This window comes from Clinocottus analis, unplaced genomic scaffold, assembly GCF_023055335.1.
Source record: "Clinocottus analis isolate CAN_PGR_092001 unplaced genomic scaffold, fCliAna1.0.p SCAF_1, whole genome shotgun sequence".
NCBI classification, from domain to species: Eukaryota; Metazoa; Chordata; class Actinopteri; order Perciformes; family Cottidae; genus Clinocottus; species Clinocottus analis.
The window spans coordinates 25,024,822-25,040,540 of record NW_027175820.1 but is presented as its reverse complement, the minus strand read 5'-3'; the positions used below and the strand labels follow the sequence as shown (position 1 = coordinate 25,040,540).

At 40.1% G+C, this 15,719-nt stretch overlaps 1 protein-coding gene across 1 annotated transcript; it reads right to left on the bottom strand.

The window, feature by feature from the left end:
• Positions 1-656: 656 nt before the first annotated feature.
• On the bottom strand, positions 657-13,094 carry slc25a48 (solute carrier family 25 member 48). Its single transcript, XM_068572149.1, has 7 exons — positions 12,965-13,094; positions 11,034-11,077; positions 9,709-9,780; positions 8,327-8,573; positions 6,030-6,317; positions 4,011-4,144; positions 657-1,933 (listed from the first exon to the last, which is right to left on the bottom strand). Exons 1-7 carry the CDS (start codon positions 13,017-13,019, stop codon positions 1,829-1,831), a joined length of 945 nt encoding a protein of 314 aa, XP_068428250.1. The 5' UTR covers positions 13,020-13,094; the 3' UTR covers positions 657-1,828.
• Positions 13,095-15,719: the final 2,625 nt, after the last annotated feature.

Sequence of the window (15,719 nt, the reverse complement as noted above, 5' to 3'; positions counted from 1 at the left end):
CATGCACTACTTGTCTTTCGACGCTGTATTTTCCTCACCATACTATGACACAATGACATTTTATAATAACATTATCATTACTTTTTAAATATCTTTTTTTTTTTTTTTTACAAAATACCTTAACTTTATAAATCCTTACTATATATTTGCTTTTTACAACTTTTTTCAACATACTATATAAATGAAATTAATATTAAAAAAAACTATGACTTTTTAAATACGTATACAGTAAATCAGTGTAATATTTTGTAAAAATGTAGTTTCTTCTGATTCTTTTCACAGCTTTTTTCAACAAACTATATAATTAATTACTTTTCACATATGTGACAATATTCAACATGCCTTTAACTTTCTAAACTATGATAAATATATATTTTTTGACATGCTTTTTTTTAAAAATTTTAAATTCTGTGACGATGATGAACAACGCTGCCATCTGGTGGACGCTGCAACACCACGTGCACGTTCTAGTTGACTCAAACACAGGTTACAGTAGTTTACCGTCGTTGTGACAGTCCAGACTCTTATCAGCAGCCTGCGAGCAGCGGGCCAATGTCCAAGTGTTTACCTTCCAACTTTTTCTGTGAAGTATGACAGGTAGTCACATAAATATCACCTTTTTTTTGAGAAGAAGAAGCAGGAACACTTGTGTGTTTAAAAACTTTATGTATTTACAATACAATACTTCTCTTCAATGGCAGTTCACGTATTTACAAGTATATACAGGACATGAAAACTATTAAAAACATAGCTGTAAGGCAGGCAACGTGTGAAGGGACGTTGGCTTACGTCCTAAAACCCACGGGTTTGAGTTTAAATGTGCTTTTAATTTTAGAATAAAGCTTCATTATCGGCATTATTGCTGATGAACTGTCGATTAGTAAATTCTGCATTCATGCTGCAGATTTAGTGTCTGATTTTACGACACTAAATGAAAAAGGTAAGTCAGAATTGACTTTGTTAAACTCCCTTTTCTTAATATAAGAAATGCAAACAATATTTACAGGTGGACGATAATACTTTGGAAGGGTGATTCATTTTCACCATGAGGGCAGTTAATAAAGTATTTACCAATAATCTATTTTACAAAGTTGTGAAAGGTCTGTTAAAATATGATCACTAAAATGATGCTTACATAGTCATTAAAATAACGATTGTATAGTATATACAATCATTATATATAGCCATTGTTTTAATAGTCATTAAAACAATGGTTTTATAGTCATTAAAACAATGGTTATATAGTCATTAAAACAATGGTTATATAGTCATTACAATAATGGTTATATAGTCATTACAATATTGGTTATATAGTCATGAAAATAATGGTTATATAGTCATTAAAATAATGGTCTTGTAGCTTTGGTTTTACCTCAAAAAAACGCCTCCTGAGGTTTAAACCCGAATTTGCTGATACCTGGTCTGGCATATTTGCCGGATACGACAAAAAGAAAAGGCAATAATTCCCTCTTTTTAAAATCTAATTTAAATTTCTGTGGAAATATTTACTTAACAACAATTGAACATCATGGCAACGCTATTATTTACAAAAGTCCCCAAAAATGTTTTACTGGATCGAGCTTGAACGCATCGTAATGTCATTCATTGCAACCTAGCTGTCAGCTCCGTTAGCTGTCAGCTCCGTTAGCTGTCTTTTCCGTTAGCTGTTTTTTCCGTTATCTGTCAGCTCCGTTAGCTGTCTTTTCCGTCAGCTGTCTTTTCCGTTAGCTGTCAGCTCCGTTAGCTGTCAGCTCCGTTAGCTGTCAGCTCCGTTAGCTGTCAGCTCCATTAGCTGTCTTTTCCGTTAGCTCCGTTAGTCTCCTCCTTCTTAGAGACTCCTGAAGAACTGCAGCGAGAGTTCGTACATCAGGAACATGGTGCCGCTCATCGGGAAGCCTCGGACGGCGTTGACCGTCCACCCGCGGAAGAAAACCTGCAACAGAAGAGCGTTTATGATGAAAAAAGTTCATGTTTAAAAAAAAAAAGTAAGGAAAAAGTCAAAGCATAGTTTGTGGCAAATTCATAAAAGGTCCAAGTTTTAACATTTTATTGCCTAAAACATAATTTTTTTTATATATATATTTTCTTGCGTACCATTTTCGTATTTTTAAAATGTTTTTTATATTTTAATGCGTAACATGTTTGTAGATTTAATGTTTTAAAATTATTTTTTATATTTAATTACGTAACATGTTTTAAAATTGTATTTTTATATAATTTATTGCATAACATGTATGTAGTTTTATATAATTTTTATTTGTATTTATTTTGCGTAACATTTATGTACGCATGCTGATGTAGTATCTACATCTAAAGGTCATAACGAGTGTAAAAAGAAAAATCATAAAGGTGACATGAAGTTAGTCAAACTCAAAGATCCGGTGGATTCTTTGGCGCATGAAGGCCGACGCCGTCCTACTTCCTGTTCCCAGCCCGTCAACACCAAACGTAAATACATCTCTGTAAAAAAGAGTAAATAACTCCGATTGCGTCACAACTCCAGCTGCCTGTAGATTGTGTTGCGTTGTTTCTCTTCACCGCCGTCTGGCTGTCGCTCGCCGTCTTGTTTTTCCTGCCTGCTGCTTCTTCACGTCACTCGTCCTGGAATAACCTCCTCCCCCCACTCCTCTGTGTCCATGACCACGAGGTCCGGTCCGCTCTGCCCCGCCGCCGCCGGCCTCCCGATAAAGTTTTATCGGCGCTTCGACGCCTCGATCGCCGTGACCTCCGGCACCGGGTCGCCGCGAGCTGCAGACCGATCAGTGTCGACTGTTTGCGTTTCGTTAGAAAGACGTTTCCCAGTAAATGAAACCATCTGCTGAACAAATACTCTGCGAGTGTCGACGCGGTTTTCACCTCCTGACGATCAAACCATCTGTTTCGACGGCGGCGCGCCCGGCTGGCTGCCAGAGGATATTTATAGAGCTCGTGTTTCAAAATGTAAATCTGGGATGGCCTCCACGGTCGCAATTTACACAATTACAATTAAAGAAACACAAATCATTTCCAGGTAAACGCGCTCATTACTGCAGGTTTTCCCAACATGAGGATGCTGTTGAAACCAAATGTACAGTATTAAATTCATAGAGATCGATGTTTTACTTCCTAGACCATCGATATTTTACTTACTAGATCAATATTTTACTTACTAAATCAATGTTTCACTTCCTACGTCGATATTTAACTTCCTAGATCCATATTTTACTATGTAGATGATCCATATTATAGTTAATATATATTCGCTTAATATTTAACTTTGTATATCCATGTTTTACTTTCTAGAGAAATGTTTTACTTCCTAGATCGATAGTTTATTTCCTAGATCCATATTTTACTTTGTAGATGATCCATATTTTACTTTGTCGCTTAATATTTAACTTTGTATATCCATATTTTACTTGCTAGATAAATGTTTTACTTCTAGATCATCGATATTTCACTTCCTAGATCCATATTTGACTTCGTAGATGATCCAAATTTAACTTTGTAGTTCAATATTTAACTTTGTATATCAATATTTTACTTCCTAAATCAATATTTTACTTCCTAGATCCATGTTTTACTTCCTATATTGATATTTTACTTTCTAGATTGATGTTTTACTTTCTAGATAAATGTTTTACTTCTAGATCATCGATATTTCACTTCCTAGATCCATATTTTACTTCGTAGATGATCCAAATTTAACTTTGTAGCTGATATTTTACTTCCTAGATTTATGTTGTACTTCCTATATTGATATTTTACTTCCTAGATTGATGTTTTACTTCCTATATCGATATTTTACTTCCCAGATCCATATTTTACTTCCTCGAGCCATATTTTACTCCCTAGATTGACGTTTTACTTCCTAAAACCTGGCCAATGAAAACACTGCTGATACCACTAAGAGGAGGAAGGGGTCTCATAATTCATTGTAAAGAGCTGCAGGTATTTCAGAATTAGACCCCTCCGTGCTTCTGTGACCCTTGACCCCTGGGGTTGTGATGCTCGTGGTGAGGGCGGCTCACCTGCGCTCCCTCCGTCCGGTAGCTGCTCAGGATGCAGTGGATGATCCCTTTGTACTTCCTCTGCCGATGAGCGTCCGCCTGCAGCCGGCTCTTCACCACGTCGGCCGGCGTCGCCGTGACCCAGGAGATGGACCCTGAAGGGAGAGAGAGAGAGAGATCCACTTTCAGCTACCAGGCAAGGTCACAGGTTCAACTCCCAGCAGCAGGTCGTGTTGCTTGTAATGCAGAAGGTCAGATTATGACGACCGCTCCAGCAAACAAACCCGGACATTATTGAGCAAATCATTTGTTTTAGGTTGAAATACTGAGGAAGTTTTGAGCTTTTATTGTTTGCAGAAAGTTAACTTAAGGGTTTAAAACACAATATCTGCACTAAGAGCTCACATACAGTATCTATCTATCCATCTATCCTATCCTATCTGTCTATCCTTCAATCATCCATCCATCTATCCAACTATCTATCCTATCCAATCATCCTATCTATACAGCTATCTATCTGTCCTTCAATCATCCATCCATCTATCTATCCATCCACTATCATATCAATCCATCTATGTATCATTCAATCATTCATCTATACATCCATCCACTACTATCATATCCATCCATCTAATCATTCTATCTATACAGCCAGCCATCTATCTATCCTTCAATCATCTATCTATCCATCCATCCAATCATTCATCCATTCACTATCCTATCCATCCACATACATTTCTATGTCAGTCTATCCAGCCGTCCAATCATCCCATCTACTTTATCATCCTATCTATCCATCCAATGTGTGGGGTATGGTGGTCGGTGTAATGGAGGGCACTTGGCATTGGCCTGTTTCTATTTTTAGTCCCAGCAGGACCAGTGGACACCACACAGGTCAAAAGGTTTGACATTTACACTGGGAAATGCTAACGTATCCCATCTACACAACGACCGTGAAAACCCTCCCGTCAGGGTCAGCCAAGCCTTCTCTGCTGACCAAAACTCAATCACAAAGCTATGGCTATTTCAGAATTTAGATGATTTTCACATATACACTACATGTATTAATGTTATTTTTTAGTGCAGCTTTTTTTTTTTTTGAAGAGCTCTTATCCAATCAGAGTTCACGTTATCGTTGATTGTCATAGTCTCTAACCAATCAGCTCTTGAGTTTGACATGCCGGGCGCTTTCTTTGACGTGCCGGCACTAACATGCGCTGTGATTGGTCAGTGGGCCAGCGTGACTTAAGAGTCAACAGAAAGCTAGCTAGCTTCTAGCAGGGCGCAGTAGTAACGATAAACGTAGTAGCAATTAGCTGTCAGCTTCGTTAGCTGTCAGCTCCATTAGCTGTCTTTTCCGTTAGCTGTCTTTTCCGTTAGCTGTCTTGTCCGTTAGCTGTCCGTAGGTCAATAACCTGTAGTAGCAATAAACGTGAGGTGTATTTTTTTTTTTTAACACTCTATGGCTAAAGGAGGAAGAGAAACGGACTTGCTGTTGGATTACTGACAAACTGTTGAGACAAATGTCACGAGAACAAACGACTTGTGTTTCCCTAGTGGCTTTTTTTGTGTTGCCCTCCCCTGTAACAACTGCCAAGTCGCCTCCGCTAACCGCTCTTATCCGTTCCTAAGACGCTACTTCCGTTTCACTGGGTAAATAGACACACACACATTGCTCCCAGCATTGCCCCGCACCTCATCTTGGAACCGGTTGCCCTCGCTAAGTTCCCCCTGCAGCCGAGCACAAAGCAGTGTCAATACCAATAACCTGCTCTGTATTTACACCAAATGGACTTAATTTAACTGCCACACCTCTTGTTGCAAAACTCCATCAAACACATTCAAATCTACCCAAACTCGCATACCACGCCGGGAGGAAAATGTTCAACAGCTGCAGTCGTTGATTTGATTTTCCAGATGCTTTCGAAGCCAAACGCCTGTTTTTGCTTTCGTGAAAAATTCCTAAATTTACAACCCAAAAAAGCGAACCAGGCGAGAAGCAGCTGTTCTTCGACCGGGCCTGTTCTCCATGGCGCTCACCTGCGAGCCCCCCGGCCAGCATGACGGACCCGGGGTGAAGGTCGGGCGTGCCGTCGGGCCTCAGCAGGTCGCAGAAGACGGTGTAGGGGATGAAGTAGAGCATGTAGCCGGGGACGTCCCTCAGGACCATGGCGCCGGCGCCCCGGTACAGGCCCTGCAGGCCCTCGGTCTGCAGGATGCTGCTGATGCAGTGGAGGGGCCCCCGGTAGAGGCTCTGGGTCGGGACGGCGATGGAGCGCATGGGGATGTTGGAGCCGGTCGGCACGTTGCCCGCGAGGTGCAAGTTCTCTGTGGAGAAGGAAAAGCGACGCCGTCAGATGTTTCCTCTTGACTGGAGGAGCGTGTCAGATGTATGGAAGCCCATTCACGCCATAAAAGGACACATTTTATGAAAATGTAGATGTGGTAATAAATGGTATATTTTGCTTTTCTAGCATCTTTTTTATTTATATGTTAAGTTTTACAATTTTAACAGCAACAAAAATATAAAAATAAAACAAAATAGAAAAAGAAGCTAAAGCAGCGCCACTGAACTATTTCGCAATTTCGACTTTCCATTTCATAATTATGACCTTTTCTCCCATAAATAATGAGAGTAAAAGTCAAAATTATGAATAATAATAATACTTATAAGATGGAAAGTCAAAGTTATGAGATTTTTTTGGGCTATTTATATTATTACAGCTACATTTTTTTTGTTCTTTTACTGCGGAAACGGGCTTCCATAGGTCTGTGAAAAATCTCACGAGAGCGAGTTTGCCGCTAAGTTTGCCGCGAGTTTGCCGCTATATATATATATATTTATATATATATATATATATTTATATTTATATATATATATATATATTTATTTATATATATATATATATATATATTTATATATATATATATATATATTTATTTATTTATATATATATATATATATATATATATATATATATATATATTTATATATATATATTTATATATATATATATATATATTTATATATATATATATATATATTTATATATATATATATATATATATATATATATATATATATATATATATATATATATTGCATTGCTCTTTACATGATCGTGCACTGAGCATCGGGTTCATCAGCTCAGGAAAGTTTGCCCTCATGAAGTGCAACACTTTGACCGCTATAAAAAGACCAAAGCAGGAAGTCAACAACACACCTGTGAGTCCTCACGTGTCAGGTGAGGACAGGTGGGGACTCACAGGTGTGACGGGTTCGCGCTCCACAGACGCCATAAACGAATAAAAAAAGGACGTAAATGTGTCTCGTGCCTCCGTATCTCGTGACCGAGCTTCTCCAGTTTACGGGTTTTCTGTTTAGACGGAGAGACGCGGTTTGTTTTTATTACTTAACTTCAAATTTGAATCAAACACAGACGGAGCAGCGTGGTGCGAGCAGGCGCTGCCATGGAAACAAGGGGAGGCCGGACGAAGAGGAAAACAACAACAACAACAACATTATTCCTTTCAGCTTTAGAACACATTCCCAAGGAAGGAACAAGTTCTCTCCCTCTTATTCCTCCTCTTATTCCTCCTCTTGTTATTATTCCTCCTCCTCCTCTTACTGGATCGCCTCTTAATATTTCTTCTCCTCTTTCTTAATCCTTGTCTTATTCCTCCTCCTTTTTCCTTCTCCTCCTTATACTTCCTCATCTTATTATTTCTTCTTCTCTTCCTCCTTTATTCCTCCTCATTATTCCTCCTCCTTCTCATCCTCTTGTTATTTATTCTCCTCTTATTATTCCTCCTTTTTTCCTCCACTTCCTCCTCCTCCTCCTTCCTCCACCTCCTCCCTCCTTCTCTTCTACCTCCTCTTCCTCCTTCCTCCTCCTCTTCCTCCCTCCTCCTCCTTCCTTCACCTCTTCCTCCCTCCTCTTCCTCCTTCTCTTTCACCTCCTCCTCTTCCTCCTCATTCTCTTCCTCCTTCTCTTCCACCTCCTCTTCCTACTCCTTCCTCCACCTCTTCCTCCTCCTCCTTCCTCCACCTTCTCTTCTACCTCCTCTTCCTCCCTCCTCATCCTTCCTCCACCTCTTCCTCCCTCCTTCTGCTCTTCCTCCACCTCTTCCTCCTTCCTCCACCTCCTCCCTCCTTCTCTTCTACCTCCTCTTCCTCCCTCCTCCTCCTTCCTCCACCTCTTCCTCCCTCCTCTTCCTCCTCCTTCTCTTCCACCTTCTCTTCCTCCATCTTCTCCTCTTCCTCTTCCTTCTCTTCCACCTTCTCTTCCTCCACATTCTCCTCCTTCCTCCACCTCCTCTTCCTCCTCCTCCTTTACCTGCGAGCACCGTCTGCATCTGCAGGCGTATCTTGACGAGGTCGATCGGCGCCGCGATGCTGACGGACATGAGGCCGGTGAGCATGCTGGCGGCCGCCAGGTCGGCCATGTTGCCGGGGCGGCGCCCGTCGCCGTAGCGATAGCGGCTGATGAGCCTCTGCGTGTTGCTGAAGAAGCCGAAAATCACGGAGTTGCAGAAGGTGATGCTCGCCAGCGGGAAGGACATGCCCTTGAAGAAGCCCATGACCTGAGGACGGAGAGCGTGGAGGGTCAAAAAGGTCAAAGACGAGCAAGAAGCTCAGAGGTCAGACACATTCTGACCAATGGATGTCCACGATGTTCACCACATTCACACAATGTTCACCACATTCACACAATGTTCACCACATTCACACAATGTTCACCACATTCACACAATGTTCACCACATTCACACAATGTTCACCACATTTTCATGACTTTCAACCACTTTCTTATGACTTTTAACCACATTTCTATGACTTTTAACTAAGTTTCCATGACTTTTAACTACATTTTCATGACTTTTAACTACATTTTCATGACTTTTAACTACATTTTCATGACTTTTAACTAAGTTTCCATGACTTTTAACCACATTTCCATGACTTTTAACTAAGTTTCGATGACTTTTAACTACATTTTTATGACTTTTAACTAAATTTCCATGACTTTTAACTACATTTTCATGACTTTTAACCACATTTTTATGACTTTTAACCACATTTCCATGACTTTTAACTAAGTTTCCATGACTTTTAACTACATTTTCATGACTTTTAACTACATTTTCATGACTTTTAATAAAGATTTCTATAACTTTTGACCAAATTTCCATGAACTTTAACCATTTTACCCTGACTTTATCCAAATTTCCATGACTCTAAACCAAATCTCCATGACTTACAATCAAATTTCCATGACATAATCCAACTTCCATGAGTTTTCCATGACTTTATCCAATTTTTCCTAACTTTCAATCACATTTCCATGACTTTTCCAGGTTTTCCATGACCATGAAAACCCTGTTAACAGATTATTTTGACCGGAGCAAACGATGAATAAAAGAGACGTTCCTCTCAGCAGAGTGAAGACACTAAAACACAGCTGTCCACCGTCGGTGACGTGACCTCCGGGGAGGAAACACACGTGTGGTTTCTGGCCGTCGGCACAAACACCGTCTACATTCTCTATTTATTTTCTTTAGGAACTGTTCCCAAGTCTCTGCTGAACAAATACAAACAATAAACACAAGTATTGTGACTCGTGTGGGGTTCGTACGACAACTGAAACGCAGGGGGAGGGGCCAGGGAAGAATCACTGGAACTGGTTTCTGCCCTAAAGCAAGGCATTCACATGGTTTACCGTTTCCTTCCTGTAGATGGTGAGGACGCAGTGGAGGCAGCTCCTGTAGCCGCTGCCGGCCTGCAGCCGCGTCTGAGGAGGACACAGGCAAGGATCCTTACTCAAGGTTCCTTACTCAAGGTTCCTTACTCAAGGTTCCATACTCAAGGTTCCTTACTCAAGGTTCCTTACTCAAAGATCCTTACTCAAGGTTCCTTACTCAAGGATCCTTACTCAAGGTTCCTTACTCAAGGATCCTTACTCAAAGATCCTTACTCAAGGTTCCTTACTCAAGGTTCCTTACTCAAGGTTCCTTACTCAAGGTTCCTTACTCAAGGTTCCTTACTCAAGGATCCTTACTCAAGGATCCTTACTCAAGGTTCCTTACTTAAGGTTCCTTACTCAAGGATCCTTACTCAAGGATCCTTACTCAAGGATCCTTACTCAAAGATCCTTACTCAAGGTTCCTTACTCAAGGTTCCTTACTCAAGGTTCCTTACTCAAGGATCCTTACTTAAGGTTCCTTACTCAAGGTTCCTTACTCAAGGATCCTTACTCAAAGATCCTTACTCAAGGTTCCTTACTCAAGGTTCCTTACTCAAGGTTCCTTACTCAAGGTTCCTTACTCAAGGTTCCTTACTTAAGGTTCCTTACTCAAGGATCCTTACTCAAGGTTACTTATTCATGGTTCCTCACTCACGGTTCCTTACTCAAGGTTCCTTATAGATTATATAGATTAATGTTTCCTTACAGATTAATGTTTCCTTACAGATTATATAGATTAATGTTTCCTCACAGATTACATTTATACATTATAGTTTCCTTATAGATTATAGTCTCTTTATGGATGACAAAAATCTTGTCTTTATAGATACATATTTTCTTATGGATTATATAGATTAATGTTTCCTTACAGATTATATAGATTATAGTTTCCTCATATGTTATGTATATATTTTCTTTATAGATTATATTTTTCTTAATTATATATTTTCCTTATAAATTAATGTTTTTATATAGATGAATGTTTCCTTATAGATTATATAGATTAATTCTAGATTATATTTTCCTCATAGATTAATTCTAGATTATATTTTATATTTTCCTGTGTTGTTGTTTGACGTAGATTAGATTAATGTGTTCTTATAGATTAATTCTAGTTTCCTATAGGACGTCAATAAATACAGATACTGAAAGTTATACAAATAAACAGCAGGAGATAAACTCAAATAATAAAACACAACTTCTGTGCATCAACATGTGGATCAATGCTTCATACATGTATAATACAGCATATAATTTGTGTACTATATATAATCTATAACAGAGTCCATGAGGTCTCTCACCTTCACCGTGTCCAGCGGATGACCCACAACCACACTGCAGCCTCCTGCAGGCAGACACACAACAACACACACACAGAGGAGAACATGAGCACAAAATACCAGAGAAATTACAAATAAATAAATAAAGATAAATGTTTCCATGAAACTTCTGGAAAAGGAATTTTCTCATCTGAACTTAATTTATTCCTGAGACTTGTTATTCTCTCTAAAGAGAAAAGAAACTGGCTGAAAATAAATTTAATGTGACGGCTTCTGGTTTGTGTTAACTTCAACAATAGAGAAAGAGAGGAAGAAAGAAAGAGAGGAAGAAAGAAAGAGACAACAGTCTGTGTTCATACCGCCGAGGCACAACATTTATATTCTAAAGATCTCTCTGCTCTCGCTTTTCTGTTTCTGTAACCGGATGAAAAGGAAAACAACAAAAACAACAACAACAACGCCATTTTGTTTCCAGCTTCAGAAGACAAAGAGAGAGAGACACATTTTGGGCCCTGAGACGAGTCAGACTGGTCTTCCATCGTCGGGCCCCCGAGGTCAAAATGATCAATTGTGTCCTGATTGACCCCCTGTTCTAACTGCCCACTCTATTGTGTGTGTGTGTGTGGGTGTGGGTGTGTGTGCGCGTGCGCACGTGCGCTTCACATCCATGTTTCATAACTTTTCAAACAAGCAAACTATTTGCTGAATGAAAACAAGCTCCATCCCGCACACAGCTCACGGGTCTGAGACCGGCCAATCACAGCGCAGCATCCTTCTGGGTTCCATGGATGTTTAAACTTCTCTATATAATCCTCCATATAATCCTCTGTGGGTCCTCTACCTTCCAGGGATGAGTAGAGGCCGGCTGTAAGACTATAAGTCCTGCGTTCCCTCGATCCACGAGACGCATCCACCTGCAGCCGGTGAGCCGTTCAGAGCGTTTTCCTGGAGCTGGTAGTAGAACCATCTGCATGGTTACCTTTTCAGGAACTTAAAGAACGAAGTACGAATGAAACTAAACACCTGTGACTCAGACAACCCTGCTGTTCCCTCACCTTTTTAGTGGTTTTTATACAAAATGACACACTGTGTCAGTAAAGTAACCTCAATGTCACCTACATGACACTGTGACTCACTTTCCTCCCATTGACCCTCTCTCTGCCAACGAAAATCCGACTGAATCCGACTGAATCCGACTGAACGCTGTGTAGCGTACCACGCCCTGAACTCCCTCTCACTGACTCGGGTCAGAAATAAGCTCAGGCGATGAAGGCATTTCTGTTTTTTTTTTAGGACCTACAGATATTTTTCCATGCTCTAAAGTGTGATCATCATGTGATTAAAAGTATATCCTGCCATAAGTTCAAGGTTGGAGAGGCCCATACGCCCCAGTGGAAGCACAAACCCTTCCAAGCAGGATACAGGACGTGGATGGATGGATGAGTTTGCGCCTGCTGATCAATTTTATTGATAGTTGGAACAAGAACCCTATGAGGGTGCGACTCATTTTCATTGGTTGCCTTGACTTTGTTTGGTTTCTTTGGAAGAAAGTCCGTGTGAGTCCTTTCCACTGTCACTGATCAGTGCCTAAAGAAGGTCTCTTCAGGACTTTAGGTCTTGTGCAACAACAAAAAAAACATCACACTTTTTTTTCTCTGTAGAATTGACACTTGCACATAATCAGTCCTGCAGGGACGGTCCCTGAACGCATCTTTGAGAGATACCACATTGACTATGGCTTTATCTCAGTCATGAGGTAAAACCTAGCTATAAGTGTGTGTGATACAAGAACAACAACTCCTGCTTGTTTCTAAACTTCTTTCCCTCCATGCACAGTTGATTTAATCCAAACAAACACACATTTACACCCCCCCTCCCATCCCTCACAGGGGCCCACCGGACACCAGGGTAACGGTAACACAATGCTGGAAATAAACTCGGGTGTCACTCACCGCCGATGAATCCGGCAAGAAAATCATCCACCTGAAAGCTCTGTGAGGTTTGCATCTTGCGCTCTTCCTCGGCGAGCGAGGACTCGTGATATCTAGACGAGTTTTCTGTCTGCAGGCTTTTATTGACGATGCAGCTGGAGAAGAGGAAGAAGAAAAAAAGAAGAGAAGTTTGTGGGAGCTTTGATAAGAGAGCTGCAGCAGGTCTGCAGCAGAGACCAATCGGAGCAGAGTTCCTCAGGGGGGGGGCAGCCGCCTCGGCCAATCGGGTGCGAGCTTCTTATTGACACGCAGCCCATTGGCTCCCAGACGGGAATGAGCCATGAGGTGGACAGCTGAGCAGGAATACACAGGACACACCTTTTATGAGGAAAAAAAAGATCATAAGAAAAAAAGAAAGAGGTCCATGCTGCTTAACATCATGTAGGTCCATGCTACTTAACATCCTGTAGGTCCATGCTACTTAACATCATGTAGGTCCATGCTGCTTAACATCATATAGGTCCATGCTACTTAACATCATGTAGGTCCATGCTGCTTAACATCCTGTAGGTCCATGCTACTTAACATCCTGTAGGTCCATGCTACTTAACATCCTGTAGGTCCATGCTGCTTAACATCATGTAGGTCCATGCTGCTTAACATCATGTAGGTCCATGCTGCTTAACATCCTGTAGGTCCATGCTGCTTAACATCATGTAGGTCCATGCTGCTTAACATCATATAGGTCCATGCTACTTAACATCATGTAGGTCCATGCTGCTTAACATCCTGTAGGTCCATGCTGCTTAACATCCTGTAGGTCCATGCTGCTTAACATCCTGTAGGTCCATGCTGCTTAACATCCTGTAGGTCCATGCTGCTTAACATCCTGTAGGTCCATGCTGCTTAACATCCTGTAGGTCCATGCTGCTTAACATCCTGTAGGTCCATGCTGCTTAACATCCTGTAGGTCCATGCTACTTAACACCCTGTAGGTCCATGCTACTTAACATCATATAGGTCCATGCTACTTAACATCCTGTAGGTCCATGCTACTTAACATCCTGTAGGTCCATGCTACTTAACATCATGTAGGTCCATGCTACTTAACATCCTGTAGGTCCATGCTGCTTAACATCCTGTAGGTCCATGCTGCTTAACATCCTGTAGGTCCATGCTGCTTAACATCCTGTAGGTCCATGCTACTTAACATCCTGTAGGTCCATGCTACTTAGCATCCTGTAGGTCCATGCTACTTAGCATCCTGTAGTTCGATGATACTTAGCATCCTGTAGGTCCATGCTACTTAACATCCTGTAGGTCCATGCTGCTTGACATCATGTAGGTCCATGCTGCTTAACATCCTTTAGGTCCATGCTGCTTAACATCCTTTAGGTCCATGCTACTTAACACCCTGTAGGTCCATGCTGCTTGACATCATGTAGGTCCATGCTGCTTAACACCCTTCAGGTCCATGCTACTTAGCATCCTGTAGTTCGATGCTACCTATTTATGAAAGCAACTTACGGAAGCGTCATGAAGGTTAAAATGTGTGTTTCAAAAGGTTTTTGGATGATAGGAAAGAAACAGATGATTATATTTCTTTAACGTGTGAGTTGGCTGATAAAAAGTTCTGTTTTTTTCCTGTCTGAGGTTTTTTAAGGTGAGTAAAGTTTGTCCCCACATAAAACACGTCATGTAACAATAAGCACTGCAGGAAACACACACACACACGAGGACAAGCAAACAGAACAAACCGTGTCGGGGGTTCAAACTCCGGCCCGCAGACTCCGACAGGAGACGGCCATGAACTTATACATAATGAATAATTCTGTGAAGGCGTGAGAGACGATACGAGGAAACGTACGAGAAGAGAAATGAATAAAAGAGGAAATACATGTTGAAATATGAGACACAAAGAAGAAAATATGAAATTATTTAAATTTAATTTCAATTAGTTTTGTTCAGTATTTTTCTAAATGGATATGTATTTACATATATTTTTATTATATATATATATATATATATATATATATATATATATAATGCATTTTTTAAACTATTTAGTTTAGAATATATTATAATATAATGATATATATACGATTTATGTATTTATTTTGTTTTTTCCTTTACTGATTTATTACAGGCGAAGCTGTCAATCATCTGGCTTTAATATTTTATCAAATTTAAATAAAAAAATAAAATCACCCAATATCAAATAAAAAAAATAAAATCACCTGATGTGAAATAAAAAAATAAAATCACCTAATATCAAATTAAAAAAATAAAATCACCTAATATCTAATAAAAAAATAAAATCACCTCATATCAAATAAAAAATAAAATCACCTGATGTCGAATAAAAAACATAAAATTTCTGCCTCCCTTAAAGTTAGTTATGCAGTTTTTATCTGGTTTATGCTCGCTGCTCATTTAATATCTGACTCGTGTTCATTTTGCAGAAAACCAGGAAACTGGATCTGGAGGTTAAATTTTGTGTGAACTTCCAGAATGATGAGTTAATGTTTCACTGTGGTTCTGAAGGACACGCCCCTCAGAGCGATAAGAGGCGATAACAGACACACGCTTTGGTGGAAAAGTACCAGAGAAACGCTTCCATCTTCTCGCACTCTTATTTTTAGTTATTTTCCTAAATTGAACTACTACAAATCTCTATTTGCTGTTTTTATCCGGACTTTTCCATCTCAGGCCGCCGGCAGCCGTCACTGAACTGACCTTCATTGTTTCCTCTTCGCTTTATGACATCGTTTTTTAA